An 18,518-nucleotide genomic window follows, 5' to 3' on the forward strand; every position below is an offset into this window, starting at 1 on the left:
TAATTAAAGTCTCCAGTTATCTTTCCTAGGAGAGAGGGTTGGGGGAAGGTCAGACCAGTATCCTTCAAAGCCAGACTCAGCAAAATGACCTCCATTGTCCTTTCAGGGACATCTGTCCCTTCCCTGAAGATGCCCACTGCCCTTGATCCTGCCAACCTAAAGCTCCAATTTGAAGTGCTAATGGTCTCTGCTCTTCCCACTAACCAGTTCTCCTCAGAGTACAGGATCCCAGGGCCACAGGCCTTGCTGGGGTCTGAGAGTGGTCTCTTCCTAGAATGATTACTTAATAAGAGCCTTAAGGACCTCCGCAGTGTGGAACAGCCAGCACTTGGGGCTGTCCAGGGTCCAAAAGGGAGAGATTTGGATTCGGCGGCCTTCCCTCTGAGGCCACCTCCTCTTGGGCCCCACCTCGTGCCCACCGAAGCTACACCATCTGCTCGGGGAGGCGGGACAGTGACAAAGAGCCCTGGCTTCCTTTGTTTCTGCCGGCATTAACTGCACTAGGGAGGGCAAACTGGAGTGAGAGCTGCCCCCAGAGCAAAGACAAGGCCACTCTGCTTCCAGGCTTTGTTCTCAGCTGCAGTCATCCCATCGCCCTTAGTGGCTGTGGGCAGCAGGAAACGGCAAGCATTATCCTCACCAAAGAAACAAGGAGAAGCCCATCCTCAAAGTCCCAATGGTACTGACTGTTGTCACTTCATGGGCACCAACACTGGTACTGAGAGACCAAGCACTTTGCATTTATGCTCTCAATCTTCACAGTACCCCGCCGAGGTACCTACCATCATCTTCCCATTTTACAGAGGAGGAAACTGTAGCTCAGACAGGTTGAAGGAGTTGAGTAGGGAGTCCAACAAGCTTTCAGAGGCCCCCGGCCCTCCGCGGGCAATCTGACCCTCCATAACATGCCTTGGACGCCCTTTGACCCCACCATTCCCCTCCCAGGATTTGAAACGCAGGAAGAGTCACACAAGTGCACATAGATACATGCACAAAGATACAACAGCTTTGTCTGTAAGATTAAGAAATTGGAAACAACACAAATGGGAAATTAGTTAGATACATGATAGTTCATTCACACAATACTAGGCAGCCATTAATCATGATGTAGAAAAATATCTAATGACACAGGGAAAATCTTCATCATTTTTTATTGTTTAATTAAAAATTTTAAAATTATACAAAGAATGTACAAACATTTTTGTTGTAAAAGAAGTCTGTGCTATATCAAGGGGGAAAAACTAATACTAAAACATTATTTATAGGGTGATTCCATTTTTATTTAAGAAAAGGAAAACATACAGAATAAAGACTGGAAAGATCTGCACCAAATGGTTATCACTGAGACAAGTGGGGTGGCACTGGGGGAGTGAGGGAGAGAAGGTCTCACTTTCTATATTCTTCTTCTGTTTGAAGTGCAAAAGTATCTATTATTCTATATCTATTTAAAAAGGAACAACATTTTGGGGCGCCTGGGTGGCTCAGTCGTTAAGCATCTGCCTTCGGCTCAGGGCGTGATCCCAGAGTCATGGGATCGAGCCCCACAACAGGCTTCTCCACTGGGAAGCCTGCTTCTTCCTCTCCCACTCCCCCTGCCTGTGTTCCCTCTCTCGCTGGCTGTCTCTCTCCGTTAAATAAATAAATAAAATCTTAAAAAAAAAAAAAAGGAACAACATTTTAACTTTTGAAAAAAAATAAAGCCAAATAAATAAATAGGCCCAAACCGCTGGCCCCCAATCTGGGGCAGTAGCAAAGTCATTATCCTGCTGTCTTTTGGCACAGTCTTCTGGAAAGGTGGGGAGTGGGGGGTGAATAATGCCCAAAGTACTTAAAATTCACATACTGCAAGGAGACCTTATCAGAGGAGATTCCTAAACCTTTCAAAATCCTTGGGTAATATCTATCTATTAGGTCTTAGCTGGGGAAAGGAAAATATCAGAGAAAGAAAAGTCAGACTGAGAAAGTGATTTGAACTCCCCTCCCAGCCTAGGGAGGAGGGCGGGAGCATCTCAGAACTATCGGGCCCCAGTTGGGTCTATAGGCTGGATATAGGCTTGAAGTAGGTAGTCTTGAAGACTCCAGTGACCACAGGACTTTGGTAGGGGCAGGTGAGGAGGGGCAACAAGGAAATATACTCTACAGGCCAAGACCTGAGGGATGAGAAAGGCAGTGCCAGCTGAGGCTACAGCCCATGGCCTGAAGCTCCTCCTCCAGGCAGGACCGCCGGGAACCTCTTCTCCAGCCCATGGACATCTAGAAGATGCCAAGAGGTCCCCTAAGCCCAGCAAACCGAGGGCTGCAGTCCAAGAGGCTGAGTCTTCCCAGCTGGAGACCCTGTACTCCCACCCCTAGCCTAGTACGTCAGAGGCCCAGGCAGCTGTAGCCTCTAGCTCCCCTTGGAAGGGTGGAAGTGGGCACTTCCAAGAGGGCAATGGGGCTCTTCCTCTGACCTTGGGCCCCTCCAGGTCCTGGGGACAGCAGGTGGCAGCCCCTCTTGGGTAGGCAAAGCCTAGCAGTTAAGAGTCAGGGCCCACCTGAGTTCAAGTCTTGGCTTTGTCCCTTAGCTGGGTCATCCTGGACAAGTCACTTAACCTCCTCGAGCCTCACTTTCCAAATCAATAAGGTGGGGATAATAGTACTAGCCCCATGCAGTTGTTACAAAGATTGAATGAACTAGTGCATGTAAAATACTTAGCAGAGTGTCCAGCACAAAATTAATGCTTAATGAATAATAATGTGCCTGATTCCCTAACTCCACATCACCTTGCTCCCTCCATTTCACTCCCTTCAAGGCCCATCTCACCTTGAACCCCTAGTTTGTGTAGGGACCAAAAGCAAAGGCTTTGGAGTTAAACTAAAGTGTCTTCAAATCCTGGCTCCACCACTTACTAATTGCATGACTTCGGGTAATTACATACATACACATTTCTTTCCTGTAAAATAAGAGTAATAGTCTATACTGCAATATATAAATGTATCAAGCCAACACACTGCACACCCTAAAAGTACACAATGTTATATATTAATAATATCTCAATAAAAAACTAATTAAAAAATAAAAATTAAATTTAAAAAAGAAAAATGATCTAATAATACCTTCCTCTTTAGGTCACTAGAGATACAAATGAGATCATGCATATAAAGTTCCTGGCCCAAGGTAACAATAAATGGTGGCCTTCTGACTTTCTTGTAACCTCCAGGGTACTGAGCTCAAGAATAGGCACAAAGGCCATGTGTCCAAATGTGCTTGTCTGCAGACTAAATGCTAGAGCCTAGAGACAAATTGATATCCAAGCTCCCAGAGGGTGCTGAGATTCAGGGAAGAAGGTGCCAGCTCTGGTGCCCAGGGAGGCTGTTGATGGAGAGAAAGCCCACCTGAGGAGTGGGGGGAAGCTCTGGATCTGCCCCATTCACAAGAGGATGATCAGCCCTGAATGTTAGACTTACTTCGGGCAATTCCCTTGGACATCCATGGGCTACCAGAAGGAAGAGGATACAGGCCAGATTCAAGAAGAAAGAGTAAGAGCCCAGCCAGCTCCTCCCCAATTCAAGATTAGGAGCAACTTCCTCCTCCCTGGCCCATCAGGGAAGCAACTGGGAGAATCAGCACATCCCAATCGAATGAACTTGCTCTTCCTATTTCTCACAAGCTTTCCTTACACTTCCCCAGGTAAGTTCTGATCAGCTCCCCTAAAACCCCCCAATGAAGGCTGTCAACTCCACAAATTCTCTCTCCTACCCACCAAACCCTACAGCACCCTAACAGCAGTGTGGTTCGTCACCAGCCCCAGCCGTGGCTTCCAACTCTCACTCATAAAGACCCCCCATACCCAGGTCTTTAACATAAGTGGAGGCCATGTTGGGGCCAGTAGAGACCAAGGGCATTAAAACAAAAGCAAAAACAGGGTTTTAAAAGGAAAAAAAGGGCACTGATCACTGTAGTCTCAGTGAGGTCCAACACCTTCCCCCCACCTAAGTCAGGAAATTCAGGATGAGGTATGAGGTTTCCCAGCTGGGGAAAAGAAGTGGCTCTCCCACCTCTCCTTCACAATAGAGGCTACCTTAGCTTCTCACACAACGTCGGCCACATTCTATATTATTCAGCCAACAACACAATCAAGTGGGAAGGAACTGCCTCCCTTCTAGACTCAGCCAAGACTCCTCCTCCAGGAAGGCCCTAAATAAATGGAATTCTATAGCACTTGATATGTAGGCTTCACCTTTTCCTATAACTTCAGTTACCAATATAGCATTTGTATACCATTGCCTGTGGGACCTGCCAGGGATAGCGTCAGAAGGAGCCCAGGGCAATGGCCCTCACAAAGGGACAGCCAGCTTGACTGTGGGAACCAGGCAAGGCAACTTCCTGACTTTCTGTGCTAAAGAAACCCCACCATCAGTTCAATCTAAGTGCAGGGATCTGGGGAAATATTTAAGAGATTTAAGTTTAAAACAAAAACCCAACAACCACCCCCATATCAGACTGACTATATATAGTCAGCTCTCTGTATGCCTAAAATGGAGAGATCATTGGTAAACTTAATCCAAAATGGTAAAAGAAAAAATCCTAAAATCATTGCTCGTTCTTAACTCACAAGAGAATGGCGTCAGCAATGCAATTTCTCCTGAAGTTAACCCTAGCACACAGTCAGTTTTCAACAAGTACTTGTTGAATGTCAAATAAATAAATAGGCTCTCAAGTAGATACTTGGAGTTATTCAAACCTCTTTATCTGTCTGTGTCTGAGTTGTCCCAGAAAGCTCTCTGGACTGGGAGTCAGGACATCTGGGTTCTGGTCTCAGTTCTACCAGTAATTGTCTGTGTGACCTCAGGTAAGTCACAGTATTTAATTTGGTGAGAGAGCAAGAGTAAATACAAGCATGTTCCTTCCAGCAATGTCATTTAACAGAGACAATCACCCTGTCTCTAATTTGGTACAAAACTATAACCCTTTAGCCACATTGGAACAACCAGGTAGCTGAAGATGGGCAGTGGCTAGCAGAAAGGGCAATGAGAGGGGGGCCTGAAGAAAATGAAGGGGCATAGAATGTTAGGGAGGTAATTCTACCATGTTCCCAACGTTGTAAAACCACTTCTAAATCAAGGCCCCCTCATTTCCTGGCCTGTAGTAGAGTGTGAACACCAAGCTCTCGTTTACAAATTAAGTAGAAAACCCCCCAACACCAGAAGAAAAAGAAAGGGCTCGGACAGCCAATTCACAGAACACAAATGGCAAGAAACATAAGGCAGAGGGGAGGTGCAAAAAATGTTTGACCTCATTATTAACAAAAGAAATAGAAATGAAGTGACACCGAGATACCAGTTTACAACTATCAAATTACCAAATGTTTAAATGAGATGTGTTGAAGCAGGCTCTCTGATACACTGCTGGCAGGACTAACAGTGACAGGCTTTCGGTAAAGCGATTTGGCCATATTTATTGAGAGCCTTTAAAAGAGCACTCCATTTGACTCTAATGATTCCACTTCTAGAAATCTATCCTAGAAATAATCACAGATATACCTATATATAAAGGATATATATTTACCTATATATAAAGAAGTTCATCACAACATGATTTATAATAATGAAAAATGAAACTCCTACATGGCTGACAATAGGGGGTTATGTATATGTTATGGAATCATTAAGTATTTTCAAATGATTTCTAATGATATGGAAAATGCTAAGGAAAACAAAAAGCAGGATTACAAACTCTATAGTCAAATTCCAGTCACGTTTAAAAATATACAGTGCACACTGGGGCACCTGGCTGGCTCAGTCAATAGAGCATGTGACTTGATCTCACAGTTGTGAGTTCAAGCCCCGTGTTGGGGGTAGAGTTTACTTAAGATATATATAAAAGACATATATATATATATATATATAAAAGACTAGAAAGAAATACACCAGAACATTCACAGTTATTATATCTTGGTGATGAGTTATGGGTAATTTTTAAAATCATCTTACTTTCCTATACTTTCCCAATTTTCAACAATGAGCATGTGTTGTTTTTAAAATTAAAAAGCACATGAAGGGTGTGAGGGGAGGGGAATGTTTGTTTATTTTCTGAGTTTTCCAAATATTTAGAGGTAGAAAGGGACCTTTGGGGGGGTGCCTGGGTGGCTCAGCTGTTAAGCATCTGCCTGCAGCTCAGGTCATGATCCCAGGCTCCCTGCTCAGCGGGAGGCCTGCTTTTCCCTCTCCCACTCCCCTTGCTTGTGTTCCCTCTCTTGCTGTCTCTCTCTGTCAAATAAATAAATAAAATCTTAAAAAAAAAAAGAAAGGGACCTTTGATATAATATAGTGGTTTTCAACCCTATCAGCCCCAGTCCTCCCGCGGTAGATACAATATTTTGTGATGTGCCCTTTGCACCCTGAAATGACTTTCATAGGTAATATAACCTGCTTATACACATAATTTCCAGAATAGTAATATAATACACTAATTATGATATAAAGGAGGAAAAAAGGAAGTTTATAAGATAATATATATTTCAATATGCAAATGCCTGGGTAAGACTATACTAAAAGGTATAATAAAACAGTCAAAGGCTTCCACTTATATATGCAGATCCACTGTGAATGCAATTGCTACAAAGAAAGACAAATACAGGTACATTGCACTGGCAACTTAAAAATCCATGAATGGCACTGCATTGGTGACATGATTTTCAAAAATCTCAACTCTTGGTAAAGTTCTGAACCAAATAAAATACCATCTTCCCTCAATTTACACAGTTGTTGCATTCCTGGGAACTCAGTGTATATATTGAAATTGTACAAACAGGGACACCTCAGTGGCTCAGTAGGTTAACCATCGAACCCTTGATTTCGGCTCAGGTCATGATCTTAGGATAGTGAGACTGAGCCCCCCACTCTGCGGGGAGTCTGCTTGAGATTCTCTCCCTCTCCCGCTGTCCCTCCCCCTGCTTGCTCTCGCTCTCGCTCTCTGAAATAAATAAATCTTTTAAAAAATAAATAAAATTGTAAAAACATATTTTGTGTTGATTTGTAAAATAATTAGGCCAAACTAATTATACTAGGTTTTCCCACTTACATTGATGTCCTGTAGGATATTTGAAAATTTACAGATACAGATTTCTAGTTCCCATTCCCACTTCATATTTATCCAAAACACGAAATTCACAATGACTCCCTTTTTTGTGAGTTGGGCTAGCATCCTTTAAAACTCATGATATTCACAGTTTTAGCCTTTGATACTATTTCTAAAACCTATTGCCTAAGAATACCAAGTGATTCCTAAAATGTATTCTTTTTTTTAAAGATTTATTTATTTATTTGAGAGAGAGAGCGCGCTTTGGAGGGGGGATAGAGGGAGAAAGAGAATCTCAAGCAGACCTCTTGCAAGCTCACAGCCCAACTCGGGGCTCAATCCCATGACCCTGAGATCATGACCTGAGCCAAAACCAAGAGTTGGATGCTCAATTGACTAAGCCACCCAGGCGCCCCTAGAATGTATTCTTAAAACTGACACAGATGCTTTTGGAATTATTAAAAGCACTGCTCTTCTTTATTAGCACCAAGCACAAGGGCAAATTACCAGTTTTTTAGAACCATTTACCGTGATCCTTTGGTGATTTTCCCTAGCCTGGCCCCATCCTCAGGAGTATAAAATGAACAGAGCTGGAAGAAAAGCACGAACAGGGCTAGGCCATAGGGAGAGAGAGGGGGCTAGGTTGCTAGGTTACCACTTGAGCCGATCTAAGCAGTCCCAGAAGGAGTACCAGACACAGGACAGGTCCCTCTCCCTGCCCCACTAGGTTGAGGGCTCTCTCAAAGGAAGGGGGTCAAAAGGTGGGGGAGGGGCTGGTCCCTCACACTAGGCACAAGTAAAGAAGTGAGGCAGAAGCACAAAGAAACAGACATCCCTGTATTTCTAAAATCATTCAAGTCTCCTTCATTAATTGGCTTCACCTCAAAAAGAAAGATTTCTTTATTAAGAAATACCAGAGAGTGAAAACCTACCACACATACACATTTGTAGGCTCACACAAAAGTGCAGAGATTTACATATTAAATTGCATTTAAGTTAGAAAATAGACTTAAAAACAAAATACTTTTTTTCCCCAACAAGGTAAAGAGATTCAGTCAGTAGGAAAAGGGGCCTTAGGGGTAAAGGCAGGAAGGGCAGGGCAGGAAGAATGGAATTTAGCTGCTATAGAATTAGAACCCACATCTACCACTGGGAAAAAAAGCAAAGGGTGAGATGATGCTCTCCACTAGGGCAAAGAGGGTCCCTGCAGCCAAATGGACATGAAGATGTAATCTCAAATAGCCAAATCCCACCACCCCTCAGGGGTTTTGGATCCGTGCCAGCCACCCTGGCCTGGGGAAGTGGGGTGCATAGGAAACTTAAGGGATGGAGAGGAAGGGGAGAGGTGGAAAGAATGTCAGGCATTGAAAAGAGTGAACAATTTAAGGCCTATTCCCCCGGGAAAGACCAATTCTTCAATCTGCTCTCTGATCTGTAACTCAGACTAGGGATAGTCCCAGCCGGTGCATGGTATGAACGGGACAGATCTTCAGGCCAAGGCCTTAAATAGAGATGATTTATAAAGAAAAAGAAAGAGGGAAGGGAGTATGAAAACAAGCAGAAATTTAAAAAAAAAAAAAACTCATTTCATGCTAGAGATAAGGGATTTCCAGGTTTACCCTTCACCTCAGAAAGAGAAAGCTTCTCTGACAGACCTCAGGGTCAGCAGAAGAGTGGCTGAGGTTAAGTTAAGTGAGGAGAGAAATCTGTCCTAACCCAAGAGAAAAGATGGGCTGAGACAGGGTAGGCTGAGAACTGACTAAAAAGGGGTGCATCTGAGTGTCAGGTTAACTGGAAAAACCTAGTAACTTCCAAACTCTCAAGGCTTGGCCTTATTTTGAACTAAAATCTAACTAGAAGGACAAACCTGAGAGATCCAGAAAAAGAATGGGAAAGTAGAGGCAGATAGGAGAGGAATCTGAGTCAGTCAGAGCCAGTCTCCCCACTCCCCCTAAGGATTGCTACATTCAAACCCTGCTACAAAGAAAATAGGAAGACATACAGGAAAATCTGGAAGCACCCAAATTTCATTAATTTTAATTAACTGGGAAGGGTGAGACAGGCATTGGTCAGGAATCTTGACTTTAGATCATTTAAAAAGAAATATATACCATTGCTTGTAAAAGATCACTAACAAAATATTTCCAAGAGGAGGCCCTGATGAGCCTGCTTTAATAACCAAGACTCATTTGCAATTAACAGCATCCCTCTGCATAAAAACAATATCCTAATAAAGAACATGTTCTCTTAAGTAAATATAACCCTCTCCGACCCTCCCAATCTTGCTAACACTGTATATTGCCTTGAAAGCCCTTTTCTAATAGCCCAGAATAAGGTAAACTTCAGCCCAGAATGTGGTATAGATCAGTGAAGAGTTTGGGAGCTTTATCTCTCCAACTCAAGGGCCCCCTAGAAAATGGAAGTATGGGTAGTAACAAGCAACCCCTTCAACCCCCACCCCCATCCCCCACACAAAGACATTCACAACCTCATGGTGGTTCTTGAAATGGAAGGGGGAAGGAGGAGGCAGGCAGTTTGCATTAGACACAGTTTAATCACCTTCAAATAGATTAAAAGTTCTGGTTTACACTTCCCCCCCTCCCCGTAAGTCATCCAGACAGGACCCTGGCTTAGAAAGAGAAAAACACAGGTGCTTTAGGAAATATAGCCACATATAATACATAAATCTTCTTCCCTGAAATAGAGCAGGTCCTGAGCAGAGCTGACTGAGGGCCACAGCCCACCCCCAGGGTGAAGCGGCTCTGGGACTCTGCCGGTGGAAGTGCTGGAAGAGCGGGGCTTGGAGGAAGCCCCCGTGTGGTTACCAAGCCCGAGGTGGGCCAAGGCCTTGGAGTAGGTTTACCCGGGAGGGCAGCAGTGCTGGGCTTTCCCTCCTCACTCAGCCGAGGCCTAATGGAAGTACTGATTATTCTTTTTTTTTTCTTTTTTCTTTTTTGAGGGGACAGAGGGGGAGAGGAGAGGAGAGGAGAGCCTCTCTGTGCCTTGGTTTCCCCATTTGTGCATTCAGGGCCTCTACAGGCCTCACACAGGGAGTCTGAGGGGGTAGTGTTTAAGTGAGCACTCAGGCTTCCTCTGAGGAAAAGGAACCACTGAAGTGCAGACTTTTATTACTGCCATTCCCGCTCCTAGTGGGAGCAGGAGTCAAAAGGAAAACAAAAGGGGCTAACGAGAAAGGAGGAGAGATGAGACAAAGAGTGCAAGGGGCCATGCCATTGGCATCTCATAAATTCTTACTAAGAATGGCACAGGTATTAAAAAGTTTCCAGACAGTCTACAAGAAATGTGAATTGTTATCGCTACAGTAACTACTTACATATATCTAACTGGAAAAGAGTGGGGCTTAGTTAGAGAGTGGGCAGGGGACAAAGGAGAAGCTCCAAGAATAAATACAAGTGGAAGTTACCTGCCCCGCTCCTGAAAGGATTTGCTGGCAATGTTGGCACTTTGTAGCCAAGAGAATCCTCCAAGCATCTTCTAGCCTCTTCAATTCTGAAGGCCCCAAGAATCCAGTTAGGATTCCCTGGCCAGGGTTCTCTGTGACTGCCTCTGGACTCATGACATGCAGTAGCTTGAGAGGATTTGAGCCAGTCTCAAAAATCTTTAACCCCAGAATTGGACCAATGACCCCAAGCAGGGGAGCTGGGATCTGGAGGAAAGAGAAGGGAGTCCAAGGAGACTCCGTGGCTGAGGCCATGGAAAGCCAGTGCTGGGGCCCAAGAGACCCATTTGTCCAGTTACCAGAGGTGACTGACATCTTCTGTGACTGCCTTGAGTCCAGAAATTTAAAAAAAAGCTTGCAGCAAGAAAATGCCAGTGTGCAATTGGGTGAATAAAGACCAAGGAAAGCAGTAAAAGGGACAGCTCACTTGCTCTCTGTCTCAGGTTTATCTTCTCCCCTTAAATCTCTCACAGCCCTAATTAAACACAAACAAAAGTCTCTTCCGTAGATAGGCTACTTCTCAGCTCCAGTCACCTCCTGTGGGGGCTCTGGGGGCTCTGGGGGTGGCATCTCCTCAGGAGTGCTGGTGTCCTCCGGCATCTCATTTGGGCTCAGATGTTCTGTTGGGGCCTGAGAAGGGAAACATATCAAATTCAATACAAAGCTCTCCCTTAAAACCCAAATGGAGATAATACACAGACACTGAACTCTTCCTATGAACCCATCAACCACACTGATGCTACAGTCATGCAGCCACCAACATCAAACTCAGAACCAAGACTGAACCATAGTTTTCTTAACAGAATGAAACTGAAGTTTGAGTTCTAATCTTTGCTGTTGTGGATAGATGTTTCCATTATTATTCACGATAATAATAAAAGGGACCACAAATAATTACACAGAATGCTATAACATACTTGTCTAACAAGGCCTGACCCAGTGGTTCTCAATCTTTTGTTCCCCTAACACACAGCTCACTAGAACAGTGATTCTAAACCAAACAGGGAGGGGTGGCAAAATCTTCAGATGGTATATGTGGTTGGAAAATGCCCCCTGAATGATTCTAAAATACTACCCTTCCCTACGTTCAACTTAGCATCACTAACCTAGACTGTTATGACTTAAGATCAGATTCATCAGAAAAATGACATTCAAAATGATGATAATATATAAACAAGAGTTTGCTACACTTCAAAATTTAGGAAAGGCAAAGTAGAGAACAATTATCTACTTTGCAGAAATCATTCACTTTTTAAAAGTAGGATTCTATTTGAAAAGAAAGCAACTCTACTAAAAATCTATTAGAATAAACAAGTTCAGCAAGGTTTCAAGATACAAGATCAATATACAAAAATCAATTGAATTTCTATATACTCCCAATGTACAATCCAAAATGTAATNNNGAAAATAATAATAATAATAATAATAATAATAATAATAATAATAATTTCATTTGCAATAACATCAAAAAGAATAAAATACTTATGAATAAATGTAACAAAAGAAGTATAAAACTTACACTCTGGGGGCACCTGGATGGCTCAGTTGGAGAAGCATGTGACTCCTGATCTGCAGTCATGAGTCTGAGCCCCACGATGGGTATAGAGATTACTTAAATAAATAAAACTTAAAAAAAAATCTTATACTAGGGGCACCTGGGTGTTCAGCTGGTTAAGCATCTGACTCCCAATTTCAGCTCAGGTCATGATCTCAGGGTTGTGAGATGAAGCCCTGCATCCAGCTCTGTCTCAGCATAGAGTCTGCTTCAGATTCTCTCTCCCTGTCCTCTGCCCCTCCCCCCACTCACATGTGCATGCTCTAAATAAATAAATAAAATTTTAAAAAACTTATACTCTGAAGAATACAACATGTTGAAAGAAATTAAAGAAGACCTAAACAAGTGAAGACAGCCCATGTTAATGGTTCGGAAGATTTAATCTTGTTAAGACAATACTCCAAAAATTGATCTTTAGATTCAATGCAATCCCCATCAAAATTCCAGTTGGCTTCTTTGCAAACTGACAAGCTGATCCTAAGACGCATATGGAAATTCAAGGGACCCAGAACACCCAAAACAACTGAATAAATAAAGAATAAATTTGTACGACTCAAACTTCCTAATTTCAAAACTTACTACAAGACTATAATAACCAAGATGGTGTGATACTGGCACAAGAACAGATCTATTGATCAATGAAATAGGATTGAGAGTCAGAAACAAATCTTGCATTTACAGTCAATTGATTTTTGACAAGGGTGCCAAGACAATTCAATGGAGGAAAAATAGTCTTTTCAACAAAGGGTACAGAGACAACTGGATATCCACATGCAAAAGAAAGAATTTAAACCCCCTACCTCACACCATATATACAAATTAGCTCAAAATGGATCAAAGATCTGAACGTAAGAGCTAAAACTATAAAACTCTTAGAAAAAAACAGAGGCATAAGTCTTCATGACCTTGGATTAAACAATGGTTTCTTAGATCTGACAACAAAAGCCCAAGAAACAAAATTAAAAAGTATATACAGTGGACTACATCAAAATTTAAACTTTTGTAATTAAAGGACACCATCAAGAAAGTGAAAAGACAACCCACAGAATGAGAGAAAATATTTGTAAATCATATCTCTGATAAGGGACTAACATAGAGAATATATAAAGAACTCTTAGTACTCAACAATAAAAAAAATGCCCAGTTTAAAAATGGATAAAGGATCTGAGGAGACACTTCTCCAAAGAAGATATACAAATGGCCAATAAGCTCATGACAAGATGCTCAACATCATTAGGGAAATGCAAATCGTAACCATAATGAGATACCACTTCACGCCCACTAGGATGGCTAGAACCAGACTGTCAAATAATAATGACAAGTGTTGCCAAGAATATGGAGAAACTGACACCCTCATACACTCCTGGTGGGGGATGTAAATGGGTGCAGCCACTTTGGAAAATGGTCCACCAGATACTCAAAAGGTTAAACATAGAGTTATTATATGACCCAGTGATTTCACTCCTGGGTATACAGCCAAGACAAATGAATACATATATGTGTACGCAAAAACTTGCACAGTAAGTTCATCGCTGCATTATTCATAATAACCAAAAGATGCAAAGAACCCAAATGGCTATCCATTGAGGAATGTATACATAAAATGTGGTGTTATCCATATAAGGGAATATTATTCAGCCATATAAAGGAATGAAGTACTGCTACATGAGACAACATGGATGAACCTTGAAAATATCATGTCAAATGAAAGAAGCCAGTCATAAATGACCACACATGATATGATTCCATTTATATGGTATGTACAGAAGAGGAAAATCTATAGCAAAAGAAAGTAGATTAATAGTTGCCTAGGGATGGGCATTTACAATAGCACCAAAAACCATACGTTACCTTGGAATTAACTTAACCAGAGACGTAAAGGACCTATATTCTAGAAACTATAAATCACTCTTAAAAGACATTGAGGAAGACATAAAAAGATGGAAAGATATTCCATGCTCATGGATCGGAAGAATTAACATAGTTAAAATGTCCATGCTACCCAGAGCAATCTACACTTTCAATGCTATCCCGATCAAAATACCAAGGACATTTTTCAAAGAACTGGAACAAACAGTCCTTAAATTTGTATGGAAACAGAAAAGGCCCCGAATCTCCAAGGAACTATTGAAAAGGAAAAACAAAGCTGGGGGCATCACAATGCCGGATTTCGAGCTGTACTACAAAGCTGTGATCACAAAGACAGCATGGTACTGGCACAAAAACAGACACATAGACCAATGGAACAGAATAGAGAGCCCAGAAATGGACCCTCGGCTCTTTGGGCAACTAATATTTGATAAAGCAGGAAAAAACATCCGGTGGGAAAAAGTCTCTTCAATAAATGGTGCTGGGAAAATTGGACAGCTACATGCAAGAGAATGAAACTTGACCACTATCTCACACCATACACAAAAATAAACTCCAAATGGATGAAAGACCTCGATGTGAGACAGGAATCCATCAAAATTCTAGAGGAGAACATAGGCAACAACCTCTACGACATCGGCCAAAGCAACCTTTTTCATGACACATCCCCAAAGGCAAGAGAAACAAAAGATAAAATGAATTTATGGGACTTCATCAAGATTAAAAGTTTCTGCACAGCCAAGGAAACAGTCAGAAAAACTAAGAGGCAGCCCACGGAATGGGAGAATATATTTGCAAATGACACTACAGATAAAGGACTGGTATCCAAGATCTACAAAGAACTTCTCAAACTCAATACACGAGAAACAAATAAACAAATCAAAAAATGGGCAGAAGATATGAACAGACACTTTTCCAATGAAGACATACAAATGGCTAACAGACACATGAAAAAATGTTCAAAATCATTAGCCATCAAGGAAATTCAAATCAAAACCACACTGAGATACCACCTTACGCCAGTTAGAATGGCAAAAATAGACAAGGCAAGAAACAACAATTGTTGGAGAGGATGTGGAGAAAGGGGATCCCTCCTACATTGTTGGTGGGAATGCAAGTTGGTACAGCCACTCTGGAAAACAGTGTGGAGGTCCCTTAAAAAGTTAAAAATTGAGCTACCCTATGATCCAGCCATTGCACTACTGGGTGTTTACCCCAAAGATACAGACGTAGTGAAGAGAAGGGCCATATGCACCCCAATGTTCATAGCAGCAATGTCCACAATAGCTAAATCGTGGAAGGAGCCGAGATGCCCTTCAACAGATGACTGGATTAAGAAGTTGTGGTCCATATATACAATGGAATATTACTCAGCTATCAGAAAGAACGAGTTCTCAACATTTGCTACAACATGGACGGCACTGGAGGAGATAATGCTAAGTGAAATAAGTCAAGCAGAGAAAGACAACTATCATATGATTTCTCTCATCTATGGAACATAAGAACTAGGATGATCGGTAGGGGAAGAAAGGGATAAAGAAAGGGGGGGTAATCAGAAGGGGGAATGAAACATGAGAGACTATGGACTATGAGAAACAAACTGAGGACTTCAGAGGGGAGGAGGGTGGGGGAATGGGATAGACCGGTGATGGGTAGTAAGGAGGGCACGTATTGCATGGTGCACTGGGTGTTATACACAACTAATGAGTCATCGAGCCTTACATCGGAAACCGGGGATGTACTGTATGGTGACTAACATAATATAATAAAAAATCATTTAAAAAATAGTTGCCTAGGGATGGGATTGGGGGACCTAGGGGGAAACTTGGAACTTGGAGGAAAGAGTAACTGCTGATGGGTGCAGGGGTGAGGGATCATAAAAATGTTTTAAACTTGATTGTTGTGATGATTGCACAACTCTGTGAACATACTACAAACCAGTGACCCGTACATTTTAAATAGGGATTTTACAATATGTGAATTACAGCTCAATAAAGCTATTATAAAAAAAATGGCAAGGGGTGCCTGGGTGGCTCAGTCGGATAAGCATCTGCTTTCAGCTCAGGTCATGATCTCAGGGTCCTGGGATCAAGCCCCATGTCAGGCTCCCTGCTCGGTGGGGAGTCTGCTTCTCCCTCTCCTCCTCCCCCCTGCTTGTGCGCTCTCTCTCTAATAAATAAATAAATAAATAAATAAATAAATAAATAAATAAAATCTTTAAAAAAAAGAAATGTCAAATAGTAACTTTTTAGGAACATACTTTATAAAGTATATCCTTGAGCAAAACAGCTGGGAGATTTTCCACAACATCTGCATGTGCCAAGGAGGAAGCCCCCTTCCACCACGGTAACCACTCCATTAACTCTAGCCCACTGCCCTGACCCCTATCTTTGCTCTGATAGCATTTTATGCTTCCCTTCTCAAGGCACTTTCACAACATTGAGCAATGGCCTGTTTTCTTGTCACTCATCCCCACTAGACAATGAGCTTCTTGAAAGCAGGGACATTGGTCACCTTGTTTACCAGCATATATATCCCTAGCACCTAGCACACTGACTGGCACAGAATGTCAAAGAATGACTAGCTCTTAATCTACCTCAAGGGCACAAAGATCCAAAGACAATGTCAGAGCAGAAACTGGACATGAAATTGCCTAATTATATCTCAATGGTGTAAATTTAGCCTACAACTTCTATCACTGACTCAGCCATTACGTCAGGTATACTTACTGGGCTCTGTGGCAAAAGGCTGCTACTGGTCTCTTGAGTACTGGGAGGTCGACTTCCACTTTCCTCTAGTGGCAAAATACCCCTTCGGTCCAGCACACTGAAGAAGGGAAGACTGTTAATAAAGCACTTTGTATTCACCCCTGCACCCACCCACCCCCTAAAACCTCACTGTGTGTACGAGAAAACATAAACCTGCCCTTTAGCAGCCTAGTGTTTCCTAGCACATGCCTCTAACTTCCATTCAGTTTCTTCTTCCACAGACCAAGGAATACCACATTAAGCAGGGAACAAACAAATGAAATAAGAATGAAAGGTCCTCCCTTCAAAACAACTAGCCTGTGATCTGTGGTCCATGTAGATATGGCACCAAGGGATAATCCCCAGGAAAACCCATTTGACTCCAAAAAGCCACATACAGAAGAATGCAATAGGTGCCTGGGTGGCTCAGTTGGTTAAGCATCGTCTGACTCTTGATTTCAGCTTAGGTCATGATCTCAGGGTCCTGGGATCAAGCCCCATGTCAGGCTCCCCACTCAGCGGGGAATCTGCTTCAGGATTCTCTCTCTCTACCTCTCCCTCTGCCCCTCTCCCACGCCACTCTTGTTGGCACTCTCTCTCTCTCTAACAATAAAAAAAAGAATGCATCAGGCCAGGTAATAGGATCAGTTTGAAGAATCCCAGAATCTTCTAGTCCTCTGAGTACCTGGGGGGCAACGGGCCACACAGCACTTCACAGCAGTTCTTTACAATGTTGCCATGGCTATAGGGATTCTGGACACGATTCTTCCCTGTCCATGAGCCTTTGATCTGCAAGATAAAAGCCAAGGCTTATAGTAGAAATTATGTTGCAGAAATACCTGCAGCATGGAAAGATGAAAAGCTCTGCAGATGGATGGTGGTGACAGTAGCACAACAACATGAATGTACTTCCTGCCACTGAATTCTACATTTAAACATGGCTAAGACAGTACATTTTATATTATGTATATTTTACCACAACAGGGAAAAAAGAAATACCCGCATAGCCACAGAAAAATGTTCACAATCGAGTGAAAAATCAGAAGCTGAACAGTATGTATTATTTTAAATTAAAAATACAGAATATAGAGGCGCCTGGGTGGCTCAGTTGGTTAAGCATCTGCCTTCGGCTCAGGTCATGATCCCAGGATCCTGGGATCGAGTCCCGCATTGGGGGGGGTGGTCCTTGCTCAGCAGAGAGCCTGCTTCTCCCTCTGCCTCTGCAGCTCCCCCTGCTTGTGTGCGCTCTCTGACAAATAAATAAATAAAATAAAATCTAAAAAATAAAAAAGTAAAAATAAATAAAAATAAAATACAAAATAAATATTCATCTAAACAGGAGAATAAGTCTGGAAGACTACAAATCATACCATTAACAATGGTGAACTTGGATAAAAACTTAAAAAAAAAAAAACAACCATGGTGACATCCAGGAGGTAAAGTTACAGGGACTTATTTGCTATGTTTTACTCATCACTATTTTCTGATTTTCTACAATGAACATGGATTCATTGGTAAGTTTTAAAAAGCAGGGATTTATTCAGTGCAACTGTCCCTCTCCATTCCAAATCCAGAGGCACTAACTAGCCTTTAAGGACCTACGAACAGCTGAAGACCTTGTACCCACTCAACCACTGAACCTCTTCTTCCCAATTCTTGACAGGCACTCAGCTCCAAACAAAGCAGTGTGCTTTCGCTTCCACACATTGGATTGAACAATCTCCCACACCAGGTTTCTGTCTGCCTCGACCTCCCAAGACCTGGAAACTCAGTTCTTGAGCAGGTAATGAGAGAACAGGCTTTGGAGAGAGGAAGAATATGTGACGA

General features: G+C 42.4%; 1 protein-coding gene across 4 annotated transcripts in view; it reads right to left on the reverse strand.

Moving 5' to 3' along the window:
• Positions 1 to 7,942: 7,942 nt before the first annotated feature.
• Positions 7,943 to 18,518, reverse strand: part of ZDHHC9 (zinc finger DHHC-type palmitoyltransferase 9) — a 38,506-nt gene continuing 27,930 nt past the window's right edge. For all 4 annotated transcript variants that reach the window (XM_040627241.1, XM_040627239.1, XM_040627253.1 and 1 more), the window contains 3 exons: positions 17,377 to 17,480; positions 16,674 to 16,770; positions 7,943 to 11,150 (listed from right to left, as the gene is read on the reverse strand). In XM_040627241.1, coding sequence (XP_040483175.1) covers positions 11,034 to 11,150; positions 16,674 to 16,770; positions 17,377 to 17,480 — 318 coding nt within the window. In that variant the 3' untranslated portion in view covers positions 7,943 to 11,033. The remainder of the gene's footprint in view (positions 11,151 to 16,673; positions 16,771 to 17,376; positions 17,481 to 18,518) is intronic.

The sequence above is a fragment of the Ursus maritimus genome (genome assembly GCF_017311325.1).
Source record: "Ursus maritimus isolate PB19 chromosome X unlocalized genomic scaffold, ASM1731132v1 scaffold_X1, whole genome shotgun sequence".
NCBI lineage: Eukaryota > Metazoa > Chordata > Mammalia > Carnivora > Ursidae > Ursus > Ursus maritimus.